Genomic DNA, 13,153 nt, shown 5'->3' on the forward strand with positions numbered 1-13,153 from the left:
AGTGCTGGATTTTAAGTTTCCTTTCACACTTCTCAGTATATCAAATGCATCACTTCCTAAGAATCGGCAATTCCACTTATTTTAAACTGCCAGTATCAAACAAGTGATTCCTGAGCTACCTTGATAATGTATTTTCTGGGACAGCAGACAGGGAGCCTACAAGATGGAGAAACTTTTACAAGGGCATGTAGCGACAGGACAAGGGGGAATGGCTTCAAACTAGGAGTAGGTTTAGATTAGGAAGAAATTCTTTACTGTGAGACTGGTGGGACACTGGCACAGGCTGCCCAGAGAAGCTGTGGCTGCCCCATCCCCAGAAATGTTCAAGGCCAGGCTGGATGGGGCTCAGAGCAACCTGGTCTAAAGAAAGGTGTCCCTGCCCATGGCAGTGGGGTTGGAATTAGATGATATTTAAGGTCCCTTCCAACCCAAACCATTCAGTGACTCTGTGATCTAAGCACCTGTCAGGACTGGGCATCACAGGAACATACTGAAAACTGTCAATAAACTTATTATTGCTCTTGTCCAACAAACTGAGCACGGATGGGAAGAAGAACAACAAAAAACCTGAGACTTCTTGAACACCAAAAATTGCTCTATTAAAAATATACTGCCTTGTAGCACAGCTCTCATACCACCACTCCAAGAGTAGTAATTTCTGATATAAAAATGTGGAAGCAGCAAACACAACATATAATGCATGCAACGTGTTTGCCTATAGAACACAGGATTTATCGAGCAAAGCTTGTCATAGAACTGCTCAGCAGCACTGCCTTGGGTTCTAGTTTTTTGCTGATCAAAAAACCCAAGGCAGTGCTGCTGAACCCAAATCTTCCTATCCACAAAAATTGACTCCTCTCTCTCCCTCTCCCCACAATGCTCAATATTTCCTAGCAGTTCATCTGCCAGACAGAACTGCCTCCAGCTGGGAATGAACCTCAGCTCTGCTTGATAGCATCACTCTCCCAGGCAGTGGTGATGAATGGAAGCAATGACAGCCTACACAGCCTAAAGCTGCAGCTGTGAGGAACAGGTGGGCAGCACAGTTACAACACGGGCACATTTTAAAAGCTGAGTTTATTTCATCACAAATATGATAAGTGTTTTGGTCAAAATTGAGAAATTTCTTAAAACTTATTGCAATTTTGGATTTTTTTGTTATTACAACTGTGAGCTTATTAATAAATGTTCTTTAGTGTTATATATTTATGATCTTTTACAACTCTGCTGGCAGTGTTTTACTAAATCAGGGTATACTGAAGTCCTAAAAAAAGCCTAACTAGACTCAGGCTTGGTAGGCATGGTTGCTGAAAGTTACTATGAAAAAGGCTTACAGAAATTATACATTGTTTTCTAACAGCCTTCACAGTCTAAATATTTATATAATTAGATACAGAAAAATTTCTTTGAGATAAAGGTGGTCCCAACTGCAGCTTGCCCTGACAGCTGCTCAGTATTTACACAAAGTTATTTGTTTCCCTGCACTCAGCAAAACTAAGCCAGTCCAAATTTCTAAGAAAGAGCACTTATTCTGAAGAAGTTTTAAAAGCAAATTTTGTTTAGCATTTGTGAAGAGCATTCTGAAGCTATGACTCCCCAAGACTGAGTTGAACAACACCTAGTTTACTCACAATGAAAGAGCCTAGTTTATAAGACAAAATGTTTCAGGAGCTTCACAGAGTCTGATTACATTTGTGCTGTAATTAAGTTGCATCCATCCTTGCTCACCACCACCACCAAGAAGGTTCACATCTCCAGCCCAACAGCTGAGCTGGCACAGCAGCCACAGCTGGGCAAGCACTGGCTTTAACAACAGCGACCTCATCGATTATGCCGAGTCACAGAAACAGACTCTGGAACAAATTAGTGGACTACACAAAATTTTGCACCACAAAAAATTAAGACAAAGTTGAAAAGTTTTCACAAACTCACTTTAAATTAAGAGGAGAGTAAATTAACAGCATGGTTATGATTGTAAAACTACTATGCTTGAGGGGAAATTCTGCTTGGCTGATGAACATCTGAAAGGCTTGAAAAGATTAATTAAATAATCCTGTCAAAACCAGTTGTTTCTTAATGCTCCCATAATGAATAATACTAATTATGAATATACACTGTACTCAATGTGTGCTTTTGGAATTAATTTGGCAACTGTGACTTTAGCTGAAATGTTTCCTAGATTTTATTTTTGAAAGGATTTATCAATTGAAGAACTTAATTTATTCACTACTTAACTTGTGATGCTCTTATCTGTATCACTGTTAAGACAGGAGCTTTTCAAGAAAACCTAAATAATTTCTATAGATGAGAAATTTGGTGTTGCTGCTTTTTCTTGCTTGGTGGTTTGTTCCCCCTCAGCCACCTCTACAGTTCTGAGAGCACCACCCAGGGTCAGAAAGCAGCTGTGATTTTTCATCAAAGATACTCTGCTAGAGATCCAAGGAATCCCTATAAATCATGAACACAAAGATGAGAACTATCAGCGAGCTTGCAGCAAAAGGAAGGAATGCCCAGCTGGGCCCTTCCAGACCTGGGGAGCTCAGGGAAGTGCTGTGTTTGCCATGCCCTCTGCACAGTGCCTCGAGTCCACCTTGCTGTTATGGTGATGAATGAAGCCTCACCTGCACAGCAGGCAGGGCTGTACCAGCCATACCCAAAGCCCAGCTGGGCTGCTTTAGAGCAGGCACCACAATTCAAGTGTCAGACCAACAGGAGGATTCAGGCCAGGACTCGTGCCCCAGGGCTCAGCAAGGGCTTTGCCTGTGCTGCTCCTGCCTTCACACTTGGCTTTGCTGGGGAGGTGTGAATCCAACTGTGGTAACTGACTACAGAAAGTACAACTCCCCTGAGACATGGGATTTTTTCCTTCACATGGTGTGTGCCTTTAAAAACCAAATTAATAATAGGTTGGCATCAATATCTTCTTTCTACAAGTGGTAACAACCAACTGCTACAGGAATAGATCTGAAGCCATTGATAACCCAGTTCTTAGACTCATTCAAGTCCCACATTTGCAAGAATCCTACTTTATGGAAATTGGAAATTAATACATTAAATACTTTGCAAGATCACCAACTCTGAATATTAAAAAAGAAATGTTGACGCTGTACTTTTTCCTTTTTTAAACAAATATTACAAAATTGAATTTTATTGAGTTTCACACAAGATGCACTTATAAAATTGATACAGAATGTCATTCAACAGAAAAAAAATTAAAGCAATTTCAAGCTTTCTTTAGCAACTGCTAAATAATTATAAAATAAGATACACCAAATTGACAGATAATCTTAATTTCAATGTGTGAACATCTCCAATTAGTATAAAATACATCAAAAATTAAAGATTTTCAAATTTTTCCACAGCACAAGTCCTCTTCTTTTTACTTTCATCCCTAAACATAACCACAGATTTTGGCCATGACTCCCACCACTCTTATGGGACAGGAGAGGCTGAAAGACTGCAGCAGGGAGTTCCCACCAGAGCAGACAACCCCAAACTGTACAGCAGAGTTCTTTCATTATCAAGTCTGCTCAGACACACAACTGTGTCCAACTGCTTCCATCTGCTATATTACTTTAGTCCTGCAAGTCTCAGGGATTAGCAGATATATTAAACTTTCACATGTTCATACAGCAAAGAAACTGTGGCTTTCCCATTCTGACAAATTATGAAATTAGAAAGAGCAAATTGTCTTCATTTGTTCAGTACTGAAGTACTTTCATGATACCTTCCCTTGGAAAGTAAAATTGGTGCTTACTTGAATGTCTGAAAGGCATTTTGGAAGCTAATGCTGTGTTTTAACAACATATGAAGAATTAATAATTAGCTAAGGGGTCTCTTCTGATAAAACTCTCCAGCCTATGTTTTGAGCTCAAATTTAATCCACTCTTGGTCTGAGGATTCCAAAACTTCTTTTGTCAACCCTCCCAACTCTGCATCTCACACCAGAAATTAAGATGCATTGTAATGCTTAAATGCTCTTTATAGATCTAGTCCAACTACTTAAGTTTGACTACAACCAATCAATTACATTGAATGGATAATTATGGTTTGATTGTCAGTGTGAGCTTTTTATAGGCATGTTCTCAGGCAAGTTAATACACAGATGTCATTCCTCTAAGAGTTATATGCAAAATGCAGTGCAATGTTCTTTACTGCTGTGTTAATGCCACACGTACAGTTCCAACACAACACTTGCTTGCTGCAATTAACACTCCCATTCCTTAACATTAGAAGTGCCCCTTTAATATTTTTTTCCTACAGCAACAAAAAATCCTCAGCTTTTAAAAAAAATTTCTAAATAATTTGCCTTGCAGGACACACAACACATGAAATGAATATGCTTCATATTTGCCCAGTTAAGCAGAACCTTCATTACTGTGATCTTTCCTTGGTGTTTAGTATTCAGATAAAATACTAAGCAGTAAGTCTTTCACTTAAAGGCAAATTTTTATTCTGATTACAAGATTTTCAAGATACATCTTGAAAATATTTTTGTTGACAAGAATAACTATCTTGACTTACTGTTTTATGTACCAATGCTTTATGTGTTTGTTGATATAAGCACAAGTTTTGAATTCTGCTTGCAGATGTTTAATAAAACACGGTAACTGGATAGGCAAGCTTCCGGTCAAGTCACCAAACATTTCCAGGAATATCCTTACACTGGAGGAACCTTCATGACAAATAGTGTTCTGGAAGCATGGTTCCATAATGCAGAACAGGGTTATGCTTTTTTCCAGTCTGTGTTCCAGAAAAGTGATACTGCAGCTCTGCCACCAGGCTAGAGACTCACGATCCACCACATTTCCCAAGAGGCAAGATAAAGATCACTTACTTGACCTGACCAGATACCAAGCCAAGTTACTTGTAGAAAGAAATTAATAATTTTTTGCCATTAATAATTTAAGTTTTTAAATAAATATTTATTTGCCTTTTGGCAACTGTCCATTCTGGTAGCATCTGCTGTCCCAACAGCTCAGTATCCTTAGCACATAGATTTAAAAAAAATAAATTCTTAGTCAATTCTGTTTCCACAAATAGTAAACCTGTCTATCTCCAACAAGTCTTTCTTTGCAGACCTGTGTTTTAATTCTGAGCTGTCTTGGCTTATATCTTTTTCTTCTCCATCAGGAGTTGTCAGAAATTGATCAGAATTGCTTGTTACAAGTAAAGATGGCATATTCTCCTTCTGATGCACTGGTTGATTGGTAACTGATGTAGAACCGTTTTCATCTGTGGGAATTCCTGTTGGAACAGAAGACAATTACAAAGATAATAATGAATTTAACACAGGCATATTGATACAATGTGCAATTTCCAGATTTGTCCAAAGCTATCCTGAAAAAGTGTGCTGCAGCAAGTCAGCAGAACAGCAGAAAAATGCTTTCTGGAAGCCACTACCTCTTCTTAGCTTTACGGTAAGAGATTTCCTTTTCTAATTTAGAAAACATATAGAAAATAAATAGACAGAAAAAACAAATTCTACAGAAGTTTAAATAATCAGCAAGAACATAAGCTGCAGAAGTTAGGACATACATGCTTATTTTTGTTGGCTTGAGCAAAAAGATTTTTGACAGTCCTTGTGTGAATCACACAAATGTTTGCTACTGAAATGAACAAAAGGAATCTCTGTAGCAGGAACTAGATGTGCCTAATCCTCTTGATAAGTACAATAAACCTGCCTTCTCCAGGGATAGCTAATAAATGACTCATGCACTGCTATGCACTGGCTTCTAAAGCAGTGCTATTAAAGATGTCTATTTTTATTCCTGTCTCTTACTTCAGTGGAACTGAACACTGGCTTCATTAACCTAGGATATTGGTAAGTTATATCCATGTATTTTTTCCATATTTTGTTAAAATGCTTAAAGAATTAAAATGCACAAGCAAATCACAAGGAGAGAAGAAAAAAGAAAAAAAATTATCTCCTCCTCAGTAAAGACTGAGCTATTGCTTCTAAAGGAATCTGAAAAAATCTGACTGATGTGGAGAGTACTGCAGACCAGCCCAAGGAAATGTTCCCTGTCAGAATGGCAGCACTATCCAAATTACTACAAAACTTATTTCTGCAGAGCATCTGTCCACAGTATGCCATCTACTACTTGGAGGTACACGAGTTACCCTCTACAATCTTACAGAAATTAAAGGTACTAAACTTGCATTGAAAAAGGAGACAAGTAATTTTAATTCTAGAACTTGGTTACAAACGTAAATATTTTCTAACTCAGCAGCTTCCAGATGTAGCTGGTCAGCCTATAAATGATTACCAGTAATTCCATCCTTCAAGAGCAAGTTTAGAATTTTATTCTTCAAAATTTCAACTGTTTTTGTGGACAAGGTGGAAACTCTTTAGGAAATTAGCTGACTTAAACTATAAGCTGGCAGAAAGGAGACCAGACAAATTTATTCCCTTACCCTCATCCTAAGAAGAGATGGGTTGAGAAACTGTATTGTAAAAACCTGGTAAGTGGGACACAGAGACTAACTAATACTGCAGAGTCCATCCAGCAGTAATAATGCAAAAGCTGGGGAAGGTAAAATAATTCTTTCACATAATCAAGATTTCTAGTAAATAAAGAGGTGTTAAAAAAATATAAAATCCCCAAAAAACTGTAAAATTTGAGTTCTTCTCATCACCAGTGGAAGCCAGGAATACTCTCAATAAAATCCACAAAAGCTTTTTGGTTGCTACTTTTTGCTCAAAATCTTCCTGTTGGAGAAAATAAGCATCCCTGCCACTTCAGCTTAAAAGAGTCTTCAGGATTTACATTATACTGAGCCTTCATACTGTAAGTTGAAGGCTCAATATAAGTAAATACAACTTACAAATGTACTAATAGAATGTTCAATTAAAACATTATCATCATTATAGTACCCTAATGAAATGCAGAACTGAATGCAAATATGAACAATTCATATCACATTCTTTCATCATGAAAGTAAAGCAGTTATATGAACTTGAAAGTAAACATTTGCACCAAGTTTCTGCCTGATGTGATTTGACACATATGAGATACAGAGGTTTAAGCCAAACACTGACAGATTCTTAACTCTCCCCTTGCTGGCCAGACACTCTGACGACTAACGAGCACCTTGCATTTCAAGCTGTTCAAGTTGTTGGCAAGCCATTGAGTGAACACAATAAAAGCCCCACTGTTAAGTTCTCTAAGGCTCTCATTGAGCTTTTCCCACAGGAAGATGCAATCCAATTGAGTTGACAGGAACAATGAAGGTTTCTGTTTCCTCCTATAATGTGTCACACAAACACAATACTGCCATATTCCCATTATAAATTAACTGCTGATGCTGAGGACCCGTAAGTGGAAGTTGTGCTGCACAGACTGGAAATGGGGTAGAGACCCACTGAAATTCCTATCTGGATTTCATAAAGCTTTCCATTATGTGTTCATGACAACTACAATTAACTGTACCTATGCATAAACCTACCATGTTTTACTTTGATTTCCATGAGAAATACAGATTGCTTCCCTACTAAACTTAAGCACTGTCACAGATGATGTGTAAATATTCCCTTATTTGCACAGTGACATAGCAAAGGGGGTTGGACTAGATGGTCTTTAAAGGTTCCTTCCAACCCAAACCAAACTGTTCTATGACTGTGATTTTAAAACAAAAGCATGCTTCAATTCCATTGTTTCTATCACCTCCACATATCACAGTGATAGGAGAATTGATTACCTAAAGAAGGTGCATGAGCTAAAACCAATAAATTCTACTATATTTACAGACTTGTATTCACAGCTGTGCTATGGCACAATTAAGGTCCAGCAACAGGGTTTGTGCAGCAAACATTGCCATGCATCTGGTTTAATATCAAATTTAGTCTGAAAGATTTTCACTAAAAAACAAATCAAGGCAGCTGGCCTTACCTTGGGTAGATTTAAATGTGCCTTGCTGTTTGCCAGCTGGCTTCCCTGGGGTGGCAGTCAGGATAGGATTAAATAATTTCTCCTCCATTTTTGCTTCCTTTACATATTGACATGATTTCCCCAGCAGTACAATGCTGTTAAGGACTTTGAGAGATATTAACCTGGAAAAAAAATTGTTTACATATTTGCATTAGCACATTAAAATAATTGCATATTATTCATACTGCAATTATTCATCTGAAAATAATTGCAGTATGGTAAGTGCTGTCTTAGAAGGATTAGCTAACAAAATTAAATCCTTTCAATATCAAGATCAAAAGGTAACATTTTTCTTAACAATTTGTTTCAGATTCAAAGCTTAATTTTCTTCCAGAAAGCATCTAGAAAAAACCACCACTAAAGGACTACAAGGACAATTAAGCAGCCATTTAAGACATTAAATATTTAAACACAGAATTTAAAAGTGCCCTCAACACTGCAAGTCCAAAATAAATGCACCCAAATTAAGTGTGCCCAGCCAAGGATCTTTAGTAGACTTGGAACCACAGCACAGCAAATACAGAATCATGGAATCATTAAGGTTGGAAAAGATTTCCAAGATCATTGAGTCCAGCCATTAATCCTGCACTGCCAAGTCCTATATCTAGCTTTTACAAACTACAGGCTAATCATACTAAGTCCTTTTTCACATCACAGGAGACAGAGCATAAAATTCAACAAATCCAAAGAGGCAGCACTGCATTACCATCATAGCACAGTCCAGATGATGGCAGATTCTTTTTCTACTATGATTAAAATGCAGCAAAAACATCACTGAATACCTTTCCCACCTGTCTCCTTGTTTGAAGAAAAGGAGGCCCCATCTAATATCAAGTGCTTTTTTACCATTCAACTAAGTTTTGCAAAATCTAATTTTTCATTAGTAGGAACACACGACTCATAGAACAATGTCCACTCCAGGGAGTGAAGATTGCAGAACAACAAGGAGAGTGATCTGTTCTCTGCAAGATGAATGAAATATTCTCTATGCAAATCAAGCTATGTAACAACAGTGAACCAAATACAGACTCTAAATTCATTCTCCACTCTCTGAAGTCTGTTTATCATGTACATCATTAAAAGACTAAAAAGACAACTTGAAATGAACATTTCACAGACCCATGGAGCAGGTCTAATTGCTTCATCATGAAGTGACCCAAGCACACTCCAGCAGCAGCTCCCCTATCTCTCTGTGTAAATGTAATCAGAACTTGTCAAACGAAAAAACAAACTACTCTACACTTTTAAGAGAAAAAGTAAGTTTATACTATTTCAATAGAGAAATGGAAGAATGAGCAGAGCACACCACTTTCAGTACTCAGAAGAAAGTGACATTTTAGTATCCAAGCAACCACAAAGAAGGTATCATTTTATATCAGTTGAAAGCTGTGCTTCTCTTCAATTTTATTATATTATTGGGACAGATTTTATTTCAGACAGTTGAGAAGTTTTCCTTCATTTTTAATGTTTTAGAGGTGTTTTTCTTATGCTTCTTATGTAACATGTTTTTTGTTCTGAGAGAATAGGTTTCTACAGCATAGTTTGACTCTGATTTAATGAGATCAGAAGTTGAAAAGGCCATAAATCACCACTTCCCTGTATCAGTTCCAGCTTCTCATTGAAAACTGTGCAAGCATTTCTAGCAATTCTCCTTTATTCTTTTCTGCCAGCCTATCTCAGGCTCAAATTTCTAACAATGTAAGTTAGCAGTTGTTCAAAATTCTAGAAAAAGAAAACTCATGGGTTTTTTGGCAAGACTCTTTAACTACAATTAAAGATTAACTAGAGTTGTTAATAAACAATACAAAATTAATCCATCCATAGTATAGGCTCAATTCTTTGCCGAGCTAACTGCTTCAGATTTTATCATGCCATTTCTCACATATCTATGCTATTATGTTTGTATTCTATATATATTCTAACATCTGATGAAAAGCTGAAATTTATGTTCAGAACAAAAATTACTTGAAAGATGCGGGAGGTAAGCTAGCTCCAAGTCTGAGATCACAGCAAGAGTAAAAATTTGTTCTCACTTTTCCATAAGGACAAAATAGACCAAACTGTATTTAGTTTTGTGACCTATGTCTTTAAATAGCAGCATTTAACACTTAATATTAATCACATTACTTCTTTCTGCCCTCCATTCCCCAAGCCACAGAGAGTGAAAAATCCTAGGTTGCAGCAGTGGAATGGTAGAGGCAGGAAAATATTACACATATTGGGAAAAAGGAAAAACCACGGAGCAGGATGAAAGTGCTGACCTTGGTGTACCACAGCTTGAATGTGATGATCAGGGCATAGTGCTTTGAACTATACAAAGCTAGCTTTAGGGAGAACATGGGCACAGCATGTAGGATGCTGGGGAAAAAGTCAAACTATGGCACAGAGGAATGTGGCTAAAATTTTACCATTTGGCCTATATGCAGTATCTCAAAGTCCTAATTAACTGACACTAAACAGATGTGTCCCTACACTGATGTAGACAAAACACATGTGATCAAGCTCTATTTTTTGCAGATTAGTGTCAGATTAGAGATAAGAGTCTACTTATTAATAAAGAACCTGTAGTAATCCTGTTCTTTTCACAAGCTATTGTAGAACAGTAGTCTCCTCCCTTCCAGCATGGTCTCCTCTCTTCCTGCTGAACCACTGCCTCAGCCTTAGAAGTCTTATGATTCTCAAGCCTTGCTGCCTTCACTTAAAACACAACTTGATAGGACACTGGAAGAAGCACTCCCACAATACTGCAGGCAGGTCCTTCTTCCATCAACAGCTTGAAACACTTCATTGCTTATGATCAATTTTGAGAGACAACAAACAATGACAGCGCAGACAGTACACAGATAGTACACAGCAAGTGTCTCAAGACAGGCAAACTAAACTGGATGTAAAGTACACTTATGCAGTCTAGAAATACCTATCAACTGGTGAGAAGTTAAAGGTAAGGTAAGTATAAACTGACTTGGCAGTGAAGGGATGCTGAAGGGATAATTACACATCTTTGGTATGGAAAATGAACTGCCATTGAACATTGTATTTCTTAACTAAGATTACTTAATGACCTACCATTCCCAGGAAATGTGAGCCTTGCATTTATTTTTATTTTTTAATGGTAGTTTCCTAAGCCAAAGTAAACCTTGCATTTATCTACCTGAGAGAAAATTTCATTATCTGCTCAGAGCACTTGAACTGCTTATTTTTGTTTGCTTATTGAATCTTTTGGTCTTTTTACAGAAAACTTCATTCCTTGGAATTCAATTTCCCTTTTTACACAGAAGTACGGTGCTTGTTTCTCAGATTGCCTCAGTCTTTTTGCAATGAGTTATTTCCATTACTGAAGTTACTTATTGAGGGCCATAATCTCCCAATGTAGTCACAGCACCCAGGGACAAATCTGCACTGTCAATTTCAGATTATGAGCATAAGGGTTTTACATTTATGTTCTACTGAATATAAATTCTGTTTATCCTTACATCCAGACATATCAACAGAAACTTCTTGCACATATGTAATCAAATAATGGTGAATACTTTTCAATTGTGTGGATTTACTTACCCACAGTAGAACAGCACAACACAAACATAAGCTAAGACTCCTTGTACTTTTATTGAGCTTGTTACGACTCTGATGAGCTGTTTTAAAGATAAAAGTTAAAATTTAGCACACAGTTATTAACAGAATGTTGTAACAGACATTTCTTAATTGGTAAATTCAAGAAAAAGTAGAAACATTTACATTAACAGAAATTTAGTCTAATGCTCCCCTTGGCAGTACTAACTACTCCAGATCTTGATTTGTATGAGTATTATACCAGCACTTAGTTGCAACTTTGCCAAAACCAGAGTTTGACAATGTTTCCTTAACGCTGACTTTCAAGTAAAATAAGAAGTGGAAAAAAGCATATTTGCTGACAAAGCATGTACAGATCCCCAGCATTATAATTACTGCTTGTCTGTATGTGTGTATCTTATGTGCGTATGGGGAAAGTCAGGACAGCTATTTAGAGAAAACATTCTGCAATAGTTAATTCAGGACAGCATGTGGACAGTTTCATTAATTAAGTCATTCATTTTATAGCAATATGTATCTGTAACAAAGTCAACTATTTCAGAGTGATGTACTCAACAACAGCTCAGGAGCTCAGTGCCTCATATAAAAGAATATAGAGTCATTAAGCATCATTACAGGGACAGCCACAAGGACTCCTATGAAAACCCTCAATAAACTGCTGCACTACTGCTAACCTTCTGGCAACCAGCTGCTTTGACTATTCCAAATGAATGAATAGGATAACTGCCAAAAGGAATACATGTTTAGTAAATACAGATGTAGTTAAATTCCACTGGTACAATTCAAGTTCTTACAAATTCCACAAAATTAATATAGATTCGATTTTCTATGAAAGGCTGAGAAAACAATAAAGCATTTGTGAAGCCACGAGTAGTATGAGATACAGGTTATACTGAGTGTTAACTCAACCTTTCAGCATAATTTCAGTTACCTCAGATGATTATTTCATCCTCAAAACATCCAGCCAGCTATCTCAGAGGGACACATGCTCAAAGTGAGATCTTATTGACAGAAAACGGATAGGAATGATAATACTTACTAGAACAGCCAGTGGAAGAGGAATGAAACCCATTCTTCTGGAAACAGAATCACTATAATCTGTATATGCCTAGGAAAAAAAGAGGAAGAATAATGAACTATTTATGCAAAGGAATGAGCTTATTTTAGCTTGGCACACCCTCCAGATAAGAATAAAGCTCTGTTAACAAACATGATACTGGTATAAAGTATACCTATTCACATTTTGGAATTCAAATGGAGATAGCTGCACTCTCAGACAAAAATGTAATACTACCATGACCAGTAAGATTAGTTTCAATGCCCTAAATCAAGAGCAACTGGAGTATAATACAAATGTCTAAACCAAGAGCAACTAGGACACTGAATCCAAAGCCACTATGATATTTCATCTGTACATTATTACCGGCTTAGAGACCTTTTTGTATTAATTTGACTCATCCTCAAATTCTCTACAGAAAAAACTGTTACAGGGATAAAAGAACAATTATCCACTGCACTAGCAATTTTAAATCATTCTACAAACATCTATAATTAGCCTTAAGATAACTGTGTTAAAATTATTTTGAAAATGTTTTTACATTTGTACTCAAAACACAAGTACTTCACATGACAGCTTGGCTGCAGCATTGAAC

The 13,153-nt window shown here is 37.0% G+C and overlaps 1 protein-coding gene across 2 annotated transcripts in view; it reads right to left on the bottom strand.

Moving 5' to 3' along the window:
* Positions 1-3,132: 3,132 nt before the first annotated feature.
* Positions 3,133-13,153, bottom strand: part of TAPT1 (transmembrane anterior posterior transformation 1) — a 49,545-nt gene continuing 39,524 nt past the window's right edge. For both annotated transcript variants that reach the window (XM_071447190.1, XM_071447189.1), the window contains 4 exons: positions 12,541-12,609; positions 11,487-11,563; positions 7,893-8,053; positions 3,133-5,247 (listed from right to left, as the gene is read on the bottom strand). In XM_071447190.1, coding sequence (XP_071303291.1) covers positions 5,018-5,247; positions 7,893-8,053; positions 11,487-11,563; positions 12,541-12,609 — 537 coding nt within the window. In that variant the 3' untranslated portion in view covers positions 3,133-5,017. The remainder of the gene's footprint in view (positions 5,248-7,892; positions 8,054-11,486; positions 11,564-12,540; positions 12,610-13,153) is intronic.

Source organism: Agelaius tricolor, unplaced genomic scaffold (assembly GCF_023055355.1).
Source record: "Agelaius tricolor isolate 1412-34295 unplaced genomic scaffold, bAgeTri1.0.p SCAF_24, whole genome shotgun sequence".
In the NCBI taxonomy this organism is placed as follows: domain Eukaryota; kingdom Metazoa; phylum Chordata; class Aves; order Passeriformes; family Icteridae; genus Agelaius; species Agelaius tricolor.